The sequence below is a fragment of the Macrotis lagotis genome, chromosome X (assembly GCF_037893015.1).
Source record: "Macrotis lagotis isolate mMagLag1 chromosome X, bilby.v1.9.chrom.fasta, whole genome shotgun sequence".
In the NCBI taxonomy this organism is placed as follows: domain Eukaryota; kingdom Metazoa; phylum Chordata; class Mammalia; order Peramelemorphia; family Peramelidae; genus Macrotis; species Macrotis lagotis.
The window spans coordinates 532,063,788-532,088,818 of NC_133666.1; the positions used below are offsets into that span (position 1 = coordinate 532,063,788).

The 25,031-nt window shown below is 34.3% G+C and overlaps 1 protein-coding gene across 3 annotated transcripts in view; it reads left to right on the plus strand.

Annotated features, from left to right (window-relative positions):
* The window catches only part of LOC141503420 (uncharacterized), a 75,500-nt gene extending 51,050 nt beyond the window's left edge, over nt 1-24,450 (plus strand). For all 3 annotated transcript variants that reach the window (XM_074208655.1, XM_074208656.1, XM_074208657.1), the window contains exons 5-7: nt 1,454-1,587; nt 12,889-13,012; nt 18,340-24,450. In XM_074208655.1, coding sequence (XP_074064756.1) covers nt 1,454-1,587; nt 12,889-13,012; nt 18,340-18,499 — 418 coding nt within the window. In that variant the 3' untranslated portion in view covers nt 18,500-24,450. The remainder of the gene's footprint in view (nt 1-1,453; nt 1,588-12,888; nt 13,013-18,339) is intronic.
* The last annotated feature ends 581 nt before the right edge of the window (nt 24,451-25,031 follow it).

A 25,031-nucleotide genomic window follows, 5' to 3' on the forward strand; every position in this document is an offset into this window, starting at 1 on the left:
CTAGATTCCTGACTCTGGGCTTGGCACTATATTACAATCAATTAGTCTGATGTACAGCACGAGTTAATTTAAAAAGAAAGGGGGACAACATAGGAGGACAGGAAGCCAGAGCTTGTCAGATGCTACTTGTACTTTATTAAGTCAAGAGCTAAATATATTTAGACAGGATCATAGATGTAGGATTGGAAGGGACCTTAAAGGTCATCTGGTTTAACTTTTGAGATTATTACATAAAAACCATTATTTAAATTGCATTGCTATAATAGTTGTATTGGAATCTTGGTATGTAAGACTGAATATTCTTAGTGTTTGCTCTTAAATTTTATCAATTTATTAAATTAATAGAATTTTTTGACTATTTTTCTAGTTTGTGAGTATTAGAATTATGTTATATGGAATTTCATAGAAATTCTAGAAAGTTTTGAGCTTTTCCAATTTAAAGTTTAATAAGTGACTTAGAGGCAGCTGGGTGGCTCAGTGGACTAAGTTCAAATTTGACCTCAGACGTGCTAGCTGTATAACCCTGGGCCAAGTCACTTAACCTTTGTTTGTCTTAATCCACTGGAGAAGAAAATGGCAAACACTTTTGTTATAATTGCCAATGGACAGCATTAGTGTGCTGTGGTCCATGGGGTCATGATGACTCAAAATAAGAAAAGCTTTTTAGCGTAACTTTTATTATTTCTGATACTCTTCTTGCTATAATTTCCCTTCTCACCTCTTATAAACATAAATATATTTGAAACTTAAAAACTAATCAATAATACTTTATTGTTCATATAATCTTTTGACTGTCACCACTTCATGTAATATGTAAACTGCTGGAGATCAAAAAAATTTTGGGGGGTAATTATTATAGTTTGTTGTTTTATTGAATACTTGATATAGGAACTTCCTTCATTTGTAACAGATCAAGAACTCATCCATAATTTCTAGTTTTTTATTTTTAATTTTTTTTATTAAAGGTATTATTTGAGTTTTACAATTTTCCCCCCAATCTTACTTCCCTCCCCCCACCCCACCCCCACGAATTTCTAGTTTTTGAGAGAGCCCTAGGACACTGAGAGGTTACATGACTTACCTGTGGTCACACATCTTTAGAAGTCTCTTAGGTAATATTTGAAGTATCTTAGGTAATATACTTGACTTCAAACCCAGTGTTCTATCCATGTAGTGCTCTAATTAAAGAAAGCTCCTGGTCAAATTTAAATTAGAAAAATAACAGTAATATTTTGATACTTTACTAGGTGATTGTTTGAAAAAGTAGCAGACATATATTTAGATTCATATTCCTTACTAAAATATAGAAACAGCTTTAATATCTTAGATTTATCATAGATTTATAACTAGAAAATGCCTTCAAGTATATCTGGCTGACCCCTCCATTTTACAGAAGAGGAACTAAGACCTTGATTTTACTAAGTTTTGACAAACCTTGCTTCCTTTCAAATAGAAAATGTTCCTCCAAATTGGCCTTGCAGAGACATATGGGTATACACGCTGGAGTTAAGCCCTTCCATTGCCAGCACTGTGACTATAAAACAAGACTGAAGGCTTCATTGATACAACACATGAGGATCCATACTGGTAAGTCAGTAGTCCTTTAAAATCTTTGTCGTGGTTTTAGTTAGAGAGCTAATTCTTTTACAGTAGGTGGTGCTCTTGAGCTATTTTATAGTTCTTAGAATAGGCTTTTTTTTCCTTTTTTTGATCTCTGTCTTTAATGATAGAGTTTATGACTTTGCCTAGAAGATCACAACTGGGTACTTTGAAAGGTTCTTTTCTACTTTTCTCTTTTTCTTTATCTCCTTCCATCTCTGACAGATTTCTAAACCTTGCCTTTGCTATAGGTTGAAAGCCCAATAAAGTGCTTTAGCTTTCAAATCCTGATGCTGAGTACTGCTCTCGACTCAAGGATCAAGGGCCTTTCTTTCCCTTGTATAGGGACTTATAAATCCTAAAGGTTCATTTGTGGTGGCTAGAATCTCCCTTTTCCTCTTTTTGTCTCTTCTCCTGTCCTTTACTTGCAGTGGGGAAATTAGCATTGTTTTAGTGCTGGAAGGATATTAGTAGCTCTAAGGCAAACCACCTGTTTTACAAATGGAGGCAAGACCCAAAAGTTGTGCTGTTTTTAAAAATAAAAATTTATTGTTATATTTGTTTTTATACCATTTGCAATTTCCAATATCCATCTTCTCCTTTTTGAGAGCCAGGTCTTAAAGAAAAAAGAGGGGGGAAAAATCCAGCAAAACTAAGCAACATAGTCAAAAAGTTGCATTCAGCTCCATACCTACAGTCCTTACCTCTGCAAAGATGTAGGGGGGAGGTATCTTCTTATCTTCTTATATTCTTTATTGAGGTCAAGTTCAATGTCATAAGTGTGATTATTTAGTTTTTGTTTAAAGTGATTAAGAGAGGGGCTCAGTGGATAAAGCACTGGCCTTGGAGTCAGGAGTACCTGGGTTCAAATCTGGTCTCAGACACTTAATAATTACCTAGCTGTGTGGCCTTGGGCAAGCCACTTAACCCCATTTGCCTTACAAAAACATACATACATACACAAACAAACAAATAAATAAGGTGATTAAGAGAGTTGCATGAAAGTGGACTTGGGTTTCCTACTGATATTCTGGTCTTCTTTTTTGTTTTACCATGCACCTCCAGATTTGTGAAGAGTTGGGGGGGGGGGGTTGTTTTAAAAATTTTCTGCCTAAAACAGAAATATTAGTAGTTTTGTTTTGGCTTTTTTTTCCCTAGTTTTTTTTCCCAAGGAAGTGGGGTTAGGTGGCTTACCCAAGGCCACACAACTAGGTAATTATTAAGTGTCTGAGGCAGGATTTGAACCCAGGTACTCCTGACTACAGGGTCGGTGCTTTATCCACTGTGCCACCTAGCCGCCCCTTGTTTTTGCTTTTTTGCAAGGCAGTGAGGTTAAATGACTTGCTCAAAGTCACACCATTAGGTAATTATTATGTGTCTGAGGCTACATTTGAACTCCAGTCCTCTTGACTTCAGGGCAGGTACTCTATCCACTGCACCACCTAGCTGCCCAAAATTAATAATCTTAACATAGATTTTGTGAACTAATCTATACCCAAAATAATAACTTCTACATTACTAGCAAATTATTTCTTTCTACTATAAGAAAAGCTGGCCCTCTTATAATCTCTAAAATTAAAGTGAGGTGAGGTAACTAAAGTTCCTATGGTCAGAAGTAATGGATGTGAAAATCTAAAAATGTGTAAGCTTTACATGACATCTTGCTTGTTTCTTAGTATCCTCTGCATTGTTTCACAAGAATAAGCACTTAATAAATTTTTATTTTTTTCATGCATTTATCTTTATTGTCTTGGGAAAACTTTCAATTACTTAGCTATTAAACTGTTTCATTCAAGATATGGAATCATAGTTTAGTGCTGATAGCCTCTGATAGCATTATAGACAATCCCTTCTTCCTTTCTACTAGCAACATTATATCATATTTATATAGCTCTGTCTCCTAACTCCACATTCAATGTTCTTTGTTTATATGCCTTTCAAAATATGAATGTCACTAGGCAATTTATAAATGTTAATTTGCCCATATATATGATGGTATGTTCTAGACTTTAAAAGAACAATAGCTTTTTGGAAAGTGTGTAGTAACTCAAAAAGTGAATGGGTTTTTACATATTCACTTCCTGCTAAGAATTCTTCTTTCCCACTTTTTGGCCTCTGGCAGAGAAATAGTCTTTAGATTGTATCCTTGGTGTAATTTGTTTTAGAGGCACAAGGTGAAGTTTAGGGGGTGAAGTAGGGATTAGTTTTCCCTGGTCCTCAGAAAGGACATCTTTTTCTCTGCCTTCTCATGGTGGTGGTTGATTGAAAGAAAAAGCAAGTTCTGACATAACTGCCAGACATCTTGGCACAAAAAAGTACTAACTTACTGGGTTCCAGGTGTTTCTAAGTAGATTTAGATCAAGATATATTATTAATTTTTCCACCTTTCCCATGTCAACAAAAAAAGAAAAAGTGCTAAATCCACCCTAGAGCTCAAGGATTATAGTGTAATTAAGACACATGTTTTTTTGAAGAAGGTGACAGAATTTAGGTTTTAAGTTATAATCTACCTTTTTAAAAAACAAGTACCTTTTTCTGTAATTTTTGACATTTGGAGAAATGATGTATTTTCCCAATTAAAGGGCATCTGCTTCAGTTTAAAAAGTATGAGTTTGGCGTTTTTTGAAGAACTTTTCATTTCAGAAAAGATTTTATTTTCTTTGTTTCAAATAAAACTGAGTTCTCTGTTAGAGCTAGGGCTCTGTTTTTTTGGTGTTGCTGAGTTTGAGGGGTTATTTGAGATTTATGGTTATTGAAAATACATTTTTATGGTTACACCCATTTCCTTCTTCCTGATGAAGAAAAAAGTGGGAGAGTCATGGTGTTCTTGTATTACCACAAAGTATCTTTTTTAATGTATATTCATGTGGGATTTGCACTGGCCATTTTTATTTTACTCTTAGAACCAAAAAGTCGGGGGTGGTATAATGTTATCAAGGGATTGTCTTCTATTAATGATTGTCCTAAGCCTAATCTGAACAATTATTTCTGTAATATTCTCTAAATTTAATTATTCCATGCTATAGTCTTTTCTTGACACATATATCACTAATTAGCATCTTCAGACAATATTTGTATATTTAAACCAATAATCAGTAGTAAGGTATCTGAAAAAGGCCTGGCCAACATATTCTCCAGTCAGTATTTTATGTTATTAGAGAATAGTAAGCAAACACATTTATTTAAAATACATTTATTTATATCTTTTGTTTTTTACCTCACCAGAATTTCACCTAGTAGTTTTCCATATAATTCCTCCTGACTCTAGAGCCAGTGCTCTATCTACTGCGCCACTCAGCCGCCGCCCCCTTTTTTTTAGTTTTTAACAGATAATTTTTTTAAAGAAAAAAATGAGCAAAACTGATCATTAAATTGAAAAAAAAATCTGAAAATGTATGCCATATTCTATACCCATTGACCTTCCATCTCTGTAAAGAACTGTAGTGAACTTGTCTTCTCCTATATCTTCTTTGGAACTATGCTGCTGCTTTGTATTTTGCAACATTCACTTTTTTGTATTTGTTATTCTTTCCACTTATACTTTCTTAGCTCTGGTTACTTTATGTCAGATTGCTGTAACCACTAATTATGTACATTAAAAACTTCTGTTAAACAATTTTAATTAGATAAAAATTACATATTCGATTCCACGGTCAATAGGGAGACACTGGAGTTTTAGTGGAGTAGTGACAGTTAAAATATGTTTTAGGAAAATCACTTTGGCAAGCTGTATGGAGGATGGATTAGATTGGAAAGAGGTTTGAGACAAGGAGACCAGCAAGAGAATTATTATATTTAGGTAGTATATATTAATTTGGAGTTTATTGTTATATGAGAGTCTAAACTTAATTTCTTCCAGTTTACTCTCCAGTTTTTACCATAAAAAGAGTGTTTTTCCCTAGGTGTTCATATTCTTGGTGATTGTTGATTATTCCAAAAGTCCAGATGAGAGATAATGAAGACTCCAATGAGGATGGGGCTGTTAGTATACAGGAGGGGTCAGATGAGAAAGATGTTTCAAAGATGTCATCAAGTTTGAGAACCTAAGTGCCTGGAAGATTAATCCAATCTGCTATTTGTTTATGTTTTATGGGAGAGTTCATCCCATTCACATTCAAAGTTATAATTGCTAACTCTTTATTGCCTTCTATACAATCTTCTCTCTGTCTCTGTTTATATTTTCCACCTTTTTTTCACTTTATCCATATTTCCCAGTATTTTATTTCTGAATGCACCACCTCCACTGTGTTTGCCCCTTATATCCAACCCTTGCCCCTTTTTTCCTTCTGTTAGTTCCTCTTTTCCTTCCCCCTTCCCCTTTCTCCTTTAATATTTGAAAGGTAAGATAAATTTCTTAACTGAGTGTGTGTATTAACTTTAGGCCTAATCTGATGAGAGTAAAATTCAGGTGGTTCTCACCTCCTCCCTTCTTCCCCTCTATTGCAATAGGTCCTTTGTTACCTCTATGTAATGTGATTTACCCCATTCAATCTCCTTCATCTTCCCATGTCTTTACTGTCTGTCCCCCCCCCCTTTTAAGGAGATAGTGTTTTTATTTTATTTTTTTAACCAGAAGAAAATTTTATTCAATGACAATGATATTATAAAGCCAATAAAAATTTAAGAATTCACTCTGATCATCTTAATGACTTATTACAACTCAAGAGCTCTAAAGATGAAAACTGTTAACTGTCTCCTGATAAAAAAGACATAAAGTGAAAACAAACTTTTTTGTTGAATGTGAACAATGTAGAAATTTTATTTGCTTAATTATATACGTTTCTAGCAGTTTTATACTCCTTTTTTTAGAAAGATTTTGTTTCTTTTGAGTTTTACAATTTTTCCCCCATTCTTGCTTCCCTCCCCCCCCACCCCCTACAGAAGGCATTCTGTTAGTCTTTACATTGTTTCCATGCTGTACATTGATCTCAGTTGAATGTGATGACAGAGAAATCATATCCTTAAGGAAGAAAAATAAAGTATGAGATAGTAAAATTACATAATAAGTTTTTTTTTTCTAATTTGAAGGTAATAGTCTTTGGTCTTTGTTCAAAGTTCATAATTCATTCTCTGGATACAGATGGTGTTCTCCATTGCAGATAGCCCAAAATTGTCCCTCTTTGTTGCACTGATGGAATGAGCAAGTCCATCAAGGTTGATCATCACACCCATGTTGTTGCTGTTAGGGTGTACAATGTTTTTCTGGTTCTGCTCAGGGTTGTGGATAAGTCATGAGTGTCCATTCCTTCTGGCTAAGTATATTCTAATAGAGTTACAATTCTTAAAAGTTAATGAGAATCTTTCACCCAGATAGGGATATATCTAGTTTCATCTTATTGGATAGCAGTTTCTTTTTCCTTTAACCTTTTTATGTGTCTCTTGAGTCTTCTATTTAAAGTCCAAATTTTCTATTTAGTTTTGGTCTTCTCATGAGAAAAAGTTGGAAGTCTCCTATTTTGTTAAATGTCCATTTTTCCCTTGGAAGAGAAGACTCAGTTTTGCCAGATAGTCAACTCTTGGCTGCATTCCAAAACTCCCTTGCTCTTTGGAATATTGTGTTCCAGGCCCTTCGATCCCTTAATGTTGATGCAGCCAGGTCCTGTGTAATCCTTGCTGTGGCTCCTTGGTATCTAAATTGTTTCTTTCTGGCTGCTTACAGGATTTTCTCTTTTATCTGATAGTTCTGGAATTTGACCACAATATTCCTTGGGTTTTTCATTTTTAGGAACCCTTTCCAGACAAGATCGATGTATTCTTTTATTTTTTAAGGTTTTATTTATTTTGAGTTTTACAGTTTTTCCCCAGTCTTGCTTCCCTCCCCCCACCCCCCACAGAAGGCAATTTGCCAGTCTTTACATTGTTTCCATGATATGCATTGATCCAAATTGAATGTGATGAGAGAGAAATCATATACTTAAGGAAGAAACATAAAGTTTAAGAGACAGCAAGATCAGACAATAAGATAACAGGTTTTTTTCCCCCTAAATTATAGGTAATAGTCCTTAGTCTTTGTTCAAACTCCACAATTCTTTCTCTGGATACAGATGGTATTCTCCATTACAGACAGCCCCAAATTGTCCCTGATTGGTGCATTAATGGAATGATCAAGTCCATCAAGATTGATCATCACCCCCATGTTGCTGTTACGGTGTGTTTTTCTGGTTCTGGTCATCTCACTCAACATCAGTTTATGCAAATCCCTCCAGGCTTCCCTGAATTCCCATCCCTCCTAGTTTCTAATAGAAAAATAGTGTTCCATGACATACATATACCACAGTTTGCTAAGCCATTCCCCAATTGAAGGACAGTTACTTGATTTCCAATTCTTTGCCACCACAAACAGGGCTGCTATGAATATTTTTGTACAAGTGATGTTTTTACCCTTTTTCATCATCTCTTTAGGGTATAGACCCAGTAGTGCTATTGCTGGATCAAAGGGTATGCATGTTTTTGTTGCCCTTTGGGCATAATTCCAAATTTCTCTCCAGAAAGGTTGAATGAGTTCTCAGCTCCACCAACAATATAATAGTGTCCCAGATTTCCCAGAACCCTTCCAACAATGATCATTATCCTTTCTGGTCATATTGGCTAGTCTGAGAGGTGTGAGGTAGTACCCCAGAGAAGCTTTAATTTGCATTTCTCTAATTAGTAATGATTTAGAGCAATTTTTCATATGACTATGGATTGCTTTGATCTCCTCATCTGTAAATTGCCTTTGCATATCCTTTGACCATTTGTCAATTGGGAAATGGCTTTTTTTTTTTAAATTTGACTTATTTCAGTATATTTTAGAAATGAGTCCTTTGTCAGAAATACTAGTTGTAAAGATTGTTTCCCAGTTTACTACATTTCTTTTGATCTTGGTTATAGTGGTTTTGTCTGTGCAAAAGCTTTTTAATTTAATGTAATCAAAATCATCTAGTTTGTTTTTAGTGATGTTCTACATCTCTTCCTTAGTCATAAACTGCTTCCCTTTCCATAGATCTGACAGGTAAACTAGTCCTTGATCTTCTAGTTTGCTTATAGTATTTTTTTTATGTCTAAATCCTGTATTCATTTGGATCTTATCTTGGTATAGGGTGTGAGGTGTTGGTCTAATCTAAGTTTCTTCCATGCTAACTTTTCCCAGCAGTTTTTTTTTTTTATCAAAGAGAGGTTTTATTCCCAAACTGAACTCTATGAGTTTATTAAACAGCAGATTACTATAATCATTTCTTGCTATTGCACCTAGTCTATTCCACTGGTCCACCACTATTTCTTAGCCAATACCAGATAGTTTTGATGACTGATGCCACCTTCTTTTGTACCTTTTTTTTTCATTAAATCCTTGGAATTCTTGACTTGTTAATTCTCCATATGAATTTACTTGCAACTTTTTCTAACTCATTAAAGTAATTTTTTGGAATTTTGATTAGTAGGGCACTAGACAGGTAGTTTAGTTTTGGTAGAAGTATCATTTTTATTATATTAGCTTGATCTATCCATGATCAGGTGATGTTTGCCCAGTTATCTAAATCTGATTTAATTTGTGTGAGAAGTGTTTTATAATATTTTCAAAAAGATTCTGAGTCTGCCTTGGCAAATAGACTCCCAGGTATTTTATATTGTCTGAGGTTACTTTGAATGGGATTTCTCTTTATAGCTCTTCCTGCTGTATCTTGCTAGTCATATATAGAAAAGTTGAGGATTTATGAGGGTTTGTTTTTTTATCCTGCAACTTTGCTAAAATTGCTAATTGTTTCCAGTAGTTTTTTGGATGATTTCTTGAGATTCTCTAGGTATACCATTATGTCATCTGCAAAGAGTGAGAGTTTTGTCTCTTCCTTCCCAATTCTAATTCCTATGGTTTCTTTTTCATCTCTAATTCCTGAAGCTAACATTTCTAATACAATATTGAATAGTGGTGATAATGGGCATCCTTGTTTTACCCCTGATCTTATTGGGAATGCCTCTAGCTTCTCCCCATTGAATATAATGTTTGTTCATGGTTTTAGATAGGTACTGCTTATTATTCTAAGGAACAGTCCATTTATTCATACACTCTCTAGTGTTTTTAGTAGGAATGGGTGCTGTATTTTGTCAAAAGCTTTTTTCAACATCTATTGATATAATCATATAATTTTTGATTGGTTTGTTGTTGATATAATTAATTATACTAACAGTTTTTCCTAATATTGAATGAACCCTGCACTCCTGGGATGAATCCTACTTGTTCAAAATGTATTATCCTAGTGATAATTTGTTGTAATTGTTTAAGATTTTTTGCATCTGTATTCATCAGGGAGATAGGTGTATAATTTTCTTTCTCTGTTTTAACTCTTCCTGGTTTAGGTATCAGCACCATATTGGTTTCATAGAAGGAGTTAGGCAGATTTCCGTCTTCCCCTATTTTTCCAAAGAGTTTATATAGAATTGGAACCAATTGTGTCTTAAATGTTTGGTAGAATTCATTTGTGAATCCATCAGGCCCTGGAGATTTTTTCTTAGGGACTTCATCGATGGCTTCTTGAATTTCTTTTTCTGAGATAGGGTTGTTTAGGTATTTAATCTCCTTTTCATTTAATCTGTGCAACTTATATATTTGTAAATATTCATCCATTTCACTTAGATTGTTAAATTTATTGGCATAGAGTTGGGTAAAATAATTCCAAATTATTACTTTAATTTCCTTCTCATTGGTGGCGAGTTCACCTTTTTCATTTCTGAGATTATTATTTTTTTTTTAGAGAACAATTTTCTTCATTTACCTTTTGCAACTCCTTTTCCAATTGGTCATTCCTATTTGCCCAATTGAGGTTTTGAGAGAATTATTTTCTTTCTGCATTTGTCCAATTGTTTTTTCCAAGGATTTGTTTTCTTGTTATGAGAAGTTAATTTTCTCTTGCAAGGTGTTAATTTTCTCTTTAGTTTTTTTTCCCCCAATTTTTCCATCTAGGAAGTGTTTCTGGGCAGGAGACCAATTCATATTTTCCTCAGAAGTTCTAGATCTCTCTGAGTTAAGATCTTTGTCTTCAAGGTAGTTTTGAACAGGTCCCCCTTTCTGCTGGGCTTTCTTCATTTTCCTATGATCTTGTGTGGGGAGGGGTTGGTTCACAGACCTTTGGTATTGAAATTCCTACAGATGCTTTCTTCACTGGGCCAACCAGTAGGGGTGCTAGAGGCTTTTTCTGGAGTTCTGTGACCTTATTTTGAGGCCCTCTTCCCTAGGCCTGGAGGTGGTAAGGGGAGCAGCAGGGTCTGAATTATCTTTGAGCAATGTGGGCTGTTCCCTGGGGTGAGGTAGTTAATCTCCCTATTCAGCTATTCAGTCAAGAGAGTCCTGCTGCCCACACTGTGGGGCGGGGTGGGGGGGGGGGCTGTGACTGTGTTTGTTCTGGGAAGAGGACTTTGCTGAAAGTATGGAACTCACAGCTCCTGGCCAAGCAGATCAGTGTCCAACTGTATTCTACAATTCTCTTGTGCTGGAATTCACTCTTCCAGCCCCACTGAGACTGCAGCTAAGGCCAGTCCTCTGGCTTCACTACACCTCTTCCCCTGAGCTGACTCTCTGCTCTCTGCCCCCAACTTGTCTGTGCCCCCCTGAGACAAACCTTGTTGGTAGAGGTTCTTCTCTTGCTTCTCTTTCTGGGTTTTGTCAATTGAATTTCTGTTAAGAGGTTTCTTTCATATTATTTCTGAGGATAAGCCAGGAGACCTTAGCACGGTGCCTGGCTTCTCTCTGACATTTTTTAGCCCATGTGGGTAGCATTTTCAATCATGAGTTTTTGCAATTGTCTTGGATCATTGTGTTGCTTAGAAGAGCTAAATCAATCATAGTTGATTATTGCAAAGTATTGCTTCTAATGTGAACAATGTTCTTCTAGTTCTGCTCACTTCATTCAGCATCAGTTCATGTAAGTCTTTTTAGGTTTTTCTGAAATCCATCTACTTGTCACTTCTTTTAGCACATTCCATTACATTCATATACCACAACTTGTTCACCCATTCCCCACTTGATTGGCATCCCTTCAATTTGCAATTCTTTTCCACCACCAAAAAAAATGTTCATGTGGGTACTTAATTTTATTTTATGATTTTAAAGCTTTAAAGTTTCATCAATGGCTTAATATTTATGTAAAGTGATTAAAAACAATCATCCTTAACTTTACCTTTTCTCTAGATTTCAGTCCTTCTTTTAGATAACCACTTCTCATCTTTCATCTCTTCTTATCATGAGTCTTTTTTTTTCTCCTTGAGACTTTCTCTTATGTCTTTAAACATATGTGGCTCTCTCTTACCTTAAAAAAAATAATTAAAATTTCTTGGTCTTACTGCCGTCTCTAACTTCTATTTCTCTCATTTACTATCAAACATCTTGATGAGTAGACTATAGTCACTGCCTACAGTTCTGTCCAATCTGAAATCTTAAAAACTATTTTACCATTCAAATTGCTCTTTTAATAACAGATTTGATCTTTTGAAGTCTCTTTTTACTGGAATTATTTAGAGTTATTCATAATTTTAAAGCTACCTTTTTCTTTTTGAAAGTTTCCTCCTTTGACTTTAGTGCCATAATAATTTCCCTTCAACAATTTTTCCTATGCGTATGCCCAATTGCGCCTTCCCAGGGATCAGTCCATACCTAAGATGCTTATACTTTGTCCCAACTTCAACTCTTAACCACTTATCAGTGATATTCAGATTTACATCTCTGGCAATCTTTTCTTCCATCTTCCAGTTTGTGTATTTTCAGCTTACTTATAGAATCTTTCTTTTTCGATAACTTGCCATAATTTTAAATTCATTTTGTCCAAATCTAATCTGCTTTTCAGAAGGTCTATATTTGCATTTGTATAAGAATTAAGTTCAAGGTAAAAACCCTTAATATCACAGAATGATTTTGACCAATAATAATTTTGAGTGTATTCTTGACATTTTTATTTTTAAATTTAAGGTGATCAGAAATATCAACTTAATTCCAAGTGATTAAAATATTAATTTCCAGATGATTAACCTATTAAAATTGTTTTGTTTCTTTGAAAAATGAATAGAAAATGTCCATAGACTGACTTGTTATTTCCAATAGAATATGTTTATTTAGAAATACCTCCCACCCTTCCTTCCTTCCTTCCCTCCTTGGCTCCTCCCTCCCTTTTAGAATTATTCTGTAACAATGATCAGTGAAAGCTTAACTTCTTAAATTTTTTGACTTTGTGAAATCTTGGGATGCAATATATTATTTCCATGCTAAACAGCTGATCTTTTGTATGCAATTGACCTCTTTGGCTGTGGGTTTACATATTTCAATAGGTGAAAAACCTTTTAAGTGCGAAATTTGCTCCTATGCCTCAATTGATGCCAGTTCCCTGCGCAGACATTTTAGGACTCATACACGAGAAAGACCCTACAAATGCCAGCTTTGTTCATATAGTAGGTAAGTTGACAAATTTCCCACTTTTTAAGGAAAAAAATAAAGTAGGAGTCAAGACTCTACTGTTCCTGACAAGAAAAGGGAAAAAGGGCCAGTCGTGTGTGTGTGTGTGTGTGTGTGTGTGTGTGTGTGTGTGTGTGTGTGTGTAAAATGGTAGCAAAATTATTAGTTTTTTTCTTTTTTTAGCTTTTTTGGCAAGGCAAATGGGGTTAAGTGGCTTGCCCAAGGCCGCACAGCTAGGTAATTATTAAGTGTCTGAGGCCAGATTTGAATTCAGGTACTCCTGACTCCAGGGCTGGTGCTCTATCCACTGTGCCCCCTAGCCACCTCAAGTTTTTAATGTGCTATGTTTGTTAATGATAGTTTGTTAATAAAAAATTGTGTTTAAAAGAATAACTTTTCTATTTTCCAAACTGTAGTCTTCATTCTCATTACTTCCCTGAAAGCTATGTCCTCTAGAAATACAGAAATAATAAGTAAAGAGTTATGATTCTCCATAATACAATAAAATGTTTTAGGTTAATCGTACTATGCTACCTGCTGGTAAGATGGGATGATTATGAAAAAGTTTTTTTAGAACTTTTGCTCCATATATAGGGGAAGATAATTTTTATGTTTTTTTGCATTTGGTCATTTATTTAAATTGTTTCTACCAGTTCTACTTTTAAATTCTAATTTTTCCAAAAAACTTAACATTTTCAGAGTTAAGATAGTTTTATATGTGTGTGTTTGTGTATGACCTAAAGAATTATACCGAAAATTCACTTATTTATGTAATACTATATTTAATATCTGAGAAGCAAATGCTTAGCAGAGAATATCCATTAGATAATTTATGAATCAAAATTTCTGCTCTTTTGGGCAAGATTTAAGATATATCATGATTACAGGCATCTGAAGGCATTTTATCTCTAATTTGAAAATGAAAAAATATGAGGACATAATAGAATAAAGTGTACATAATCATAACTTTGAATTTCAAGTTGTACTCATAAAAACAATGCGTTAACTGAACAGTTTAAATTAGAGGCAGCATTCAAAAATAAATGTAAAAGAAAATTTTAAACGATAAGGAGTTGCGCAAAATTAAAATGAGTGACCAAAGAATTATTTTACTTGGGAATCAGAAAAGCTAATAATGTAGCTATCATGACCCTTAGACAAGGCAACAAGAAAAATAGAAATAGTTAAAATAAAGAGGGAAAAACTATAGTAGTCTGAAAAGTACCATAGTTAATATATATGCAACAAATGGCATTATATCTAAATATTTTGTTTTTCTTCCTTTTTTTATAAAGGAAAGTATTTATTTTGAATTTTACAATTCCCCCCCATCTTGCTTCCCTCCTCCCACCTCCCACAGAAGGCAGTCTGTTAGTCTTTACATTGTTTCCATGGTATACATTATATCTAACTATATGTTTAGTTTTTGCAAGGCAAATGGGGTTAAGTAGCTTGCCCAAGGCCACACAGCTAGGTAATTATTAAGTGCCTGAGACCAGATTTGAACCCAGGTACTCCTGACTCCAAGGCCGGTGCTTTATCCACTACGCCACCTAGCCACCCCTCTATATCTAAATATTTTAAAGAAAAATAAATTAAATTATAAAGATAACCAGCAGCCAAAAAACAAAGTCCTGAATAGAATCTTAGAAAAGGTAGATATAGCACATCATACAAAATGAAAATAGAAAAGGATGTTAATATTTCTCAGCTATGGATGATACATTTATAAAAATAGATCATGCACTGCTTGTGGCATTAAAAAAAATCATTAACAGAAAAACAAATACTTAAAACATAATTTACTGACCAAAATATAATTAAAAATATAATCATTAAAGGACATTTGAAGAAAGAATTCAAGTTAAATGAGGGTTAATTAATCCTAAAGAATTAGTGACTCAAAGAACTAATTATGAAAAACAATAGGTGCTAGGGCAGTAGATAGAGTACCGGCCCTGGATTGGGGGGGAGGGGGGGCTGAGTTCAAATTTGGTCTCAGACACTTAATAATTACCTAGTTATGTGACCTTGGTCAAGTCCCCCTGCCTTAACTAAAAAAAAAAAGTTTAAAAGAAAATATAACAACATAACAAAACACTTGAATGTGACCTAAGTATTCCTAAGGGAAAGAATTATGTCACCAAGCACTTTTATCAGCAAATGTGTGAACAGAGATCAATGAACTTAGTGTGCACCTAAAAAAAAGGCAGAAAATCAACATATCAATAAAATCCCAATTTGAATACAAATTCTAAAATTCAAGAAGTAAAATTGAAAATTAAAAACCTTTTGAATTGAAAGGCAAGCAATGTATTGACTTTTTCCCAAAAACCTAATAAGCTCTTGGGTGATCCAAATCTTTTGCCCAGTTATATAACTACAAAACTGATAACAAATAAAATAGGATGGATATTTACAAAAATATAAAATTTCTAAATTAATAGAACAATTAGAAAACAACTTAACCCTTTGACCCAGCAATACCACTACTGGGTCTATACCCTGAAGAGATAAGGAAAAAGGGTAAAAACATTATTTGTACAAAAATATTTATAGCAGCCCTGTTTGTGGTGGCAAAGAATTGGAAATCAAGTAAATGTCCTTCAGTTGGGGAATGGCTTAGCAAACTGTGGTATATGTATGTCATGGAACACTATTGTTCTATTAGAAACCAGGAGGTATGGGATTTCAGGGAAGCCTGTAGGGATTTGCATGAACTGATGCTGAGTGAGATGAGCAGAACCAGAAAGACACTGTACACCTTAACAGCAACATGGGAGTGATGTTCAACCTTGAAGGACTTGGTCATTCCACCAGTGCAACAATCGGGAACAATATTGGGCTGTCTGTAAAGGAGAGTACCATCTGTATCCAGATAAGGAGCTGTGGAGTTTAAACAAAGTGCAAGGACTATTCCCTTTAATTTAGAAAAAAACATATCTTATTGTCTGATCTTGTTACCTCTTACTTCTCTTCTTTAAGGATATGATTTCTCTCTCATCACACCCAATTTGGATCAAGGTACAACATGGAAATAAAGTAAAGACTGACAGAGTGCTTTCCGTGGGGGGTTGGGGGAGGGAAGCAAGATTGGGGGGAAAATTGTAAAACTCAAATAATATCTTTAATAAAAATAAATTAAAAAAAAAGAAAACAACTTAATCCCAGAAAAAGAAACCAAATAATCCTTAAAGGAACTCCCAAAGATAAAATTACTTGATCAGGTCATTTATAAATGATTCAAAGCATAATTTCAGTATTACATAAGTATTTACAAAAGTAGGGAAAGAAGATACCCTACTATAATTCTTCTATGAAATAAACATGGTCCTGATATCTAATCAGGAACAAGTGAAGCAGAGAAAAACAAAACTATAGACTAATACCCCTAAAGAATATAAGGTACAAAATTACAGTGAAGTGGGTTCAACAATATATTTAAAAGATTAAGCAGACTCTCCAGGTTGGATTGATTCAGTATTAAGAAAACTAAACCCCATTTGCCTTGCAGAATCCTAAAAAAACAAACAAACCTATAAATAAAATATTTTGATAGTTCTATAAATTTTTATCATTTATATTCAAGAAACTGCAGTTAACTCAAATGCCAAATTTGCCACATATAAATAAATCAAAGCTATGAGAATTAGAGAAACATGAAAAGGATATTTCAATTAAATTCTAATACCTTAATACCTTGCACATCTTTATTTCATGATAAATGTCCAGAAGTAAAATGTGAAAAGAAGTCCTTGTATTCTTCTATCAAAGAATGCTCAAATTTAGTCAGCCTTATGCGTAATCCCAAGGAAATATTAATATAATAATATAATATATAATATAATTAATAATAACCCTTGAGCACCAGAAGTTGAACTGGAACCTGTCAGAACTATGCTTTTATTTTCTTGTTAGCTCTTCATATTTTGTTAAACACTGCCCATTCTCATCCAGATCTCCTAGTAAAACAGGTAGGTTTTTTTTTTTGGCAAGGCAAATGGGGTTAAGTGCTTTGCCCAAGGCCACACAGCTAGGTAATTATTAAGTGTCTGAGGCCGGATTTGAACTCAGGTACCCCTGCCTCCAGGGCCGGCGCTCTATCCACTGCGCCACCTAGCCACCCACCAGTGACCATTATTAAGGCGGCAACGTGTATTTAGTTAGTTCTATGAGTGGAAGTTTAATGAATTATCATTCATTGAATTTTAGAGAATTGTGCCCCTAGATATCATCAGTCCCAATTCCTGATATGCTGAAACACACCCAGAATATGTATCATTAGCTAATAGTTGCCATTGTTTTCACTCTACTATAGTATCAGTTTGACCCATGGGTTGTAGTTTGGTAATATATTATGTTCCTTAGGGACCTTTAAAATAATCAGAAGTGGTGTGAAATTTTAAAAAATTAAATTGTTAATGAAAATCAACATTTAAATTTTTTAATTAGTAGTATGCCTCCCCCCTCTTAGAAACCAGAAACCTTGGTAAGTACAACACTCTGCTTAAAAAATACAGACTCCTTGATCATGATTGGACTATGATGATGGTTGTAATAATGACAAGAAGACTCATTTTCAAAAGAATTCAGTGATCATTTAATGTTAGACTTTTAAAAGTTAGAAGGATCAGAGAAAAGTGATTCATGAGTCATTACTCAGTTGTGTTGTCTGAAGATTAAATGTAGACTAACTGGTAGAGCTGAGATAATAACCAACAAAATCACAAATTAGCCTTCCAAGTTTTAGGACTAAATAGTAAATGTCCTTTCTAGGAATTATAGCATATTATGACCTTAGTTCCTTGATGGGAAATATAAAACTTAAGAAGTTTGAATGTATTTATGAAATTCAGAATTTTAAGGGTATATTTGACCTTCAAGTAATTTATAACCTGCTAAAGTATTATTATAGTTTTCAAGATATAAAAAAAATGAACATTTATTAATTTGCCATTGCAGTAGAGTTTGTTTACTCACAGGGACATGTGCATTACTTAGAAAGTAGTAATCTTATTTCTTTGAACCCCAAAATTACATAATAATTGAATATTTACCAAATTGCTGGGATCATAGAATTAGACAAGAGTTTTGCCTTGCAGAATCAAGCTAAGTGCCATTTTAGCTTGTGTGACTGAAACAGTAATTGACTTTGGGGAATTTCTCAGTCATAAAGTATACCTATAACTTTCTGGTTCAGATCACAAAGTTCAGAAGCTTTTAATAATCCTTAGATTTTTCAAAAGCCACTATTTTCAGAAAGCAAAGACCTATGTCTTATAAGAAAATGATAAAATAAAGCCTGAACCCTTTTCTTTTTGTTGCAGCATTCAGAAGAAGAGCCTGGACCTTCATGTACGGCGACACCACACAGGCGAGACATTTGGCTGTAGTTTTTGCTGCTACTCCTCTCCTGATAAGCAGCTCCTTCGGAAACATATTAAAAAATACCACCTCAATTTGGAAACTCCATTGACTGACACTTAACTACCCATGACTCTCAAACCATGAAAATGCATAATTTCTCTTGTAGAAAGAAGTCTTTCCATAAGGGATACCATTATAATAATACTTTCAAATCATTACTAATTTCATCATCATCATGATGAGGGAACACCTGTGACAAGACACTGAAGAGATAAGGATTTATGATTTTTTATACAACTCAATACTGGTGGACCTTTCAGATTGCTTTGTAGGAGTGCAATGAGGTAGAAAACCACTGCTATTGGAATCCAAGCTTTGAATTTAGGCTCTGACATCTAAGCTGGGACTCTTAACAAGTTATACTCTCTCTGAGCCTTAGTTTCGTTTTCTGTAAAATGGAGCTAATACTTGCACTATATACCTCACAAGATATTGTGAGGAAATTGCTTTTTAAACCTTACATACAAATGTGAGTTATCTTTATATCCATATATATTTCCCTTCTATTAGCTTCTTAGCATGCTCTGAATTCTAAAGTATATGGTAGAACAGGATTAAATTGCTTCCCCACCCCACTACTTCCTGCTGCTTTCTGGCATAGTTTGAAAGGAAAATGGGAACTAATGAAAATGCCACTTTGGTAGAATCAATCCCCATGGCTATAATTTAAAGTGATAAATGATCAAAATACACTTACTATTTGCCTGATATTCTTCCTCATCCTCTCAAAGTAAAAAAGATACTTAAGAACCACTGACTAGTTATGTTCTATTTATTACATGCAGACTATTCACTGTTATTTCCTTAGTGAAATAGTAAATGCACAAAGCATACTAAAGGAAACATCCAATAAATATGCTTTTTACAAACTAAGTGGTCTCATTCCATTATATATATTTTGGGCATATTTGAAATTCAGATATCTATATTTTATTTAACTCTTAGGAAAACCATCCATCAACACTAAAAGAAAAATATGGCAAAAGATTTTGTTTCTAAAGTCATCAAAATCCACAGAATGACAGAATTTGAGCAATAAGAGATCTCATCAGTCTTCTAAGCCAACCCATTAGAACATACCCAACAAGTAGTTATCTAGTTTCATCACTCTTCCATAATAATATCCTTTTTGAATTATCTATCATTTTAATACTCCTCCTTTCCCTTGAAAGTCTGTTCCTTCTCTTGACTTAACATTCCTCCAACGATTTTCATCATATTTGGATTTTTTTATCCTAGTTCCTTTCTTTTGAACATTCCAACTAATCAAAGTTCTTTTTATATTATGGTGTTCAGGGTAGAACACAATATTCCTGATGAGGGTAGAATACATTGTTATGACCATCTCCTTATTTCTGGAATCCATGGAACAAATTTCATTTTTTTGCCTGTTTTAAAGCACTACATTGAACTTGCAGTCCACTAAAAACAGAACTTTTTCATTGTGTTCTGACCATGTCTTTATTATCCTTGTGAAATAAATTTCTTGAATCAAGTATTTCCCTTCATAATCCAGCTCTCTTATGTTTTTTCTATTTATTTAGACCCCATTTCCTTCCATGTAAGTATTCTGCAATACAATGACATTGGCCTCCTTTCTGTTACGGGAACAAGATGCTCCTCTATCTCTCAGCTCCAGGCATTTTCTCTGACTGTTCTCCAAACCTTGAATTCTCTCCTCCCTATATTCACCTGCTGGCATTTCTGCCTTTCTTTAAAGCTCATCTAAAACCCCAACTTCTACAGGAAGCCTTTCCTAACCCCATGCATTTCTAATGCCTTCCTTTTGAGTTCTTTTCTATTTATACACTATATAACTCATTTGTATATATTTGTTTGCTCGTTCTCTCCCCGATATGATGGTGAGCTTCTTGAGAGCCAGGGCAATGTTTTGCCTCTTTTTGTATTCGCAGTGCTTAGAGCCAATAGGCACTTGATAGTGATTGATTGACTGATTCAGCAGTCACATGTTAGTTCTTTTTATAATTCTAGGTCAAGTGGCTTGAGTTCATTAATTGTGCAAAATGGCTACTTTGTGCTGTGTACTTTGCTAGATTCATAGATTGGAATGGTCTGTTCATACATAGGAATCTAACTTCTCCAGTCCCATCCCTTTTAGTTTGAAGCCCTTTTGATTAGGTCTGCAAAACACTTGGCAAAAACATTCTATATCTCTTTCAATAGATGAATATTTTGCTTCCACTCCACTTCCCCTATCCCACACATACACATCTTTTGATGGAGGAAAAAACTCAAAACCTTCATAATGTGCAGTCAAAACCAATCCCCTCATTTTCTTGGTGCAAAATGAAACCATTTTTAGGCAAAAGTCCTTCACCTGTGTTAGGATGTGAGTAACAAGTTTCATTATGAGGCCTCTGGTTATTGGACTGATCAGAGGTAAGTCTTTGAAAGCAATGAACCTTGGTATACATTTCATCATACTCTCTGATTAGAGGGTGGAGCCTAAACCTCCTTTTAAGGAGGGGGGGGTCCCTGGATAGTATGCTCATCTTGTCCCATCAGGACTTTAACATGTTCCTGTGCACTGTACCCCTCCCCCATCTTAACATATTAAATTGAAAACTCCTTGAAGGTAGGGATCATTTTTCTCTTTTATCTATATCCCTAGTTCTTAGCTCAGGGCAGTAAGGGCTTAAGAAATGTTAACTGATTTCAAAATTGTTTACTTTTTCATTCTGTAGTACAGATTACTTTCCTGGTTCTGTTCATTTAACTTTGCATCAATTTCCAGTCTACCCAGGTTTCTTTAAAGCCATCCTAATGACAAAACAGTATTCTTTTACATTCACATTCCCATGTTAGTCATTTCCCAATTGATGGGCCACACTTTTGTTTTCAGTTCTTTGCCACAACAAAAAGCTATAAAAAGCTTGTGTACAGAATGGACTTTTTTTGTTTCTTTGATCTCTTTGAACTATAGATCTAGTAAATGTTACTGGTAGATCAAAGGGAATACATAATTTAGTGACTTTTAGGGCATAGTTTGAAATTGGCAAATACATTAACAGGTGTCTTACAAGTCTCATAGATGTATTTTAAATTGATTCAGCCTGGGGGCGGCTAGGTGGTACAGTGGATAGAGCACAGGCCCTGGAATCAGGAGTACCTGGGTTCAAATCTGGTCTCAGACACTTAATAATTACCTAGCTGTGTGGCCTTGGGCAAGCCACTTAACCCCACTGCCTAGCAAAAAAAAATTAAAAAAAAATTGATTCAGCATAGCTAATGTAGAACCAAAAGAATGACCTATATCAATTCTTCATTTTTCCAATCTGTTAAAAAGAAATAATTTATGTATAACCAACTAATACCAACTGAGCAGCAAATGAATAGAGAGTGCCTGTGCCTGAGTCCTTTGCTGACAACTTAATGACTTGTTTAATGTAACTGATAGATTCTGACTTAGAAACAGAATATAAAATTATCTGTGTTAATAGGCTACAAATATTTGTGCGTATGTGTATATTTACGTGCAAGAACTCAAAATTGGGCAATTTGGTAAATACTTAATTATCTTGTAATCCTTAGATTTAAAGAAATGAGATTAGCGAATCAGTTACTCTTACTCAAGTACCCTAGGCTCTAATGCTCATGTCCTTCCTCTTTTAAAAATGTTTTCTATAAGAAATAACTCATCAGTTAATAATCTGTTTAACTAACAGACTATAAACTACTAAAAGGTCAAATTTCTAACCCCTCAATTTCCTAATCTCCCTCCCCACCTTCAGTAATAGCTTCCAGTGTTATAGCAATGCTATTTTCTTCCACCCCTCACTCCAAAAGTTCCATATTTGTTAGACAAATTTGTTTATTTGAAAAATACTGACTGAAATCACAGAAGTGTTTATCTCCCTGCTTCCTTCACAGCCATACTACACAGTAAAAGCTTAAGAAAACCCTGCAGAGTGGTGTGTTTTTGAGTTAGTAATTACTTGGTTTGCTGATATTTCTGATAATTTAACCTATTACAATAATATTGAACACAGTTTTGATTGGCTCATTTTTTTAACTATTATATCAAAAACCATCAAGGACCAGACACCTAGCATGGCAGAACTGGAGTCTGGGCCACAAAAGAGACAAAAGCTAGTCTTTACCCACAAGGACATTACAATCTAATGAGTGAGACAACATGCAAACAAATATATATAAAACAAGCTTATAATAGAAGAAACACTAGAAATAGGGGATTTTAGTTGGGAAGCCAAAGGGATCAGGAACTAGTGGAGGAAGATCACTCCATGCATGGGGGGTCAACCGGAACACTCTAGGGTCACTAGACTGAAGAGGAAATAAGGTGTAGAAAGGTAGGAGGGGGCTAAAAGTTTGAATGCCAAACGGCATTTTGTATGTGATCCTGGAAGCCCTAAATAGGGAGTCACTGGAATTTTATAGAGAAATGGGGTGAATTGATCTGACCTTTTTCAGAAGGTCACATTTTTTAGAAAAATCATTTTAGTGTTGAATGGAGAATGGATTGAAGTGGAAAGAGACTTGAGTTAAGACAATCTCACCAGCAGATTATTGCAGTAGTCCAGGCAGAAGGTGAAGAGGGTTCTACATTAGAATGGTGGCAGTGATGTTGAGTTTTAAGAGATGTACAGGACACCCAAGATGTCTAAAAGGCATTTGTGTGTTGGATTGGGGCAGGATAGATATGGAATTCATCAGCATAAAAATGATAATTAGAACTTCTAAGAACATATAGATGAAGAGAAAAGGGTAAGATAAGAATTTTAACAGACATAACAGAACTTATTTGCATGAATACAAATGAGCATCCTCACCTCCAAAGGCTATACAGCAGACACAGCTTCTGAAGACCAGCAAAACAAAGTTCTTTGCTCTCAAATGTTTAAACTTTAAGAAACTGATATGATCTTATTAATGGAAATAACATTAAAATTACTACTATCTTCTGGATTCAAACTCATGTTACTTGAAAGACTAAATCCCTCTATGTGTTGACTCCAAATAATAGAAAGTGGACTCCGTGAGAGAAGGTTCTCTTCCATTTGTATCCCCAGGACTTCAAATAGAGCTTTGCAAATAGTAAGTACTTCTATGATATTTTTTCATTCATTTATTCTTTGAAGCTGATATTGACTATAATAGCATTATGACTGAAGAAAAGAACTAAATTTGGTTATCTTCATATTTTACCATATGCTCCCCTGAGAAAGATGGTCCTTAGAGGAAAAATTCAATCTCTCTTTAGTATCTATATGACTCAGCTATATGGACAGGGGAGTTGTGAGGCCCAAAGAGATAATAGATGTAAAACACTTTACAAATCTGAGAGCCCTATATAAATGCTGGGGTTTTTTTTTATTAGTCTACAATCACCAGGACTTCATTTCTTGAGTCTTTTCTTTACTACTGAGTTCAAGCAATGTTTATGGAAAGCAAATTTAATAGGAGTTTGCCGATAAATATTTTAACAACAAGAGCTCTCTAGGGAACAAAGTGCACACACTTTTAAATTTAATCTGCAACATTAACACTTCCTTAAGTCTAGATAACTGGTGAAATCACGTCCTAATTTGTTGCTATTGCTGATTTCTTGGGTAAGTGCTCATACTGAAAATTTAACAATATGCTTACAAGCTACTTAGAGATAGCTTTAGCACAAATAGTGAAAGATTTTTATGAAATTCATTGTGCTCAATAACAGAACAACATGTAATTTTCAAGTATTATAAGCCATGGGGAAATGTACCTGGAGAGATAGCTAGTTACTAGGCAGAGAACTATTATCATCTTAGTTCATAGAAGAGGGAAAAATTCTGAAATTGTCATTAATTTCTTAAGAGCTTATTTTTGTTATTCTCAGCAAAATTTAAACATTGCTCCCTTTAGATATTAGTGATTTTTGTCTGCAGGTAGAAACTGATCATTTTAAAAAATTAAAACCTGGGGTCAAAATAATATTTTCTTTAAAAATTGCATTTTATATTAGATATTATAACTCTAAAGAAAGAAAAAATTTATTCCATAAGCATGGTGCCATATTAAAAACAACAAAAGATACTTTCAAATGTATTCTTTGCTATTCTTTACTATGAATGCTAACATTTTTTTTTCTGAGGCTATTAAATTAGAACAAATATATGACAAAAACTTTTATTATGGTTTTAGACCTTTAAAAATATTTCATTTTGAGACCTTGATAGTATTGGTAACTCTCTTCCATTTAACACTCAAAAGATAAGGGTGGATGTCAACATTGCATAACATGGTCTTTGTCACATCTCTTAAAAAGCTTGAAAATCTTTGACTAAAGTCCCAGAGACAGGCATGACAGAATTTATACTTAGCTTGAATTAATCGTTGAAGTAAAATGCAGCTTCTTTAAGACACCAGTGAATATAAAAATAATTATATAATATGATTATATAACAATTATTGATATATGTTATTTTGCAAATTGATTACTTCACTCAATGACAAGCCTTAAGGACAGTATTTCAAGGTTGGAATCCTGTTAAATTTAGAAAGTGTACTTCCTAATTTGCATAATGTAAACTTTAACACTTTAGCCCAATTTCATTAACTCCACTGACATGTT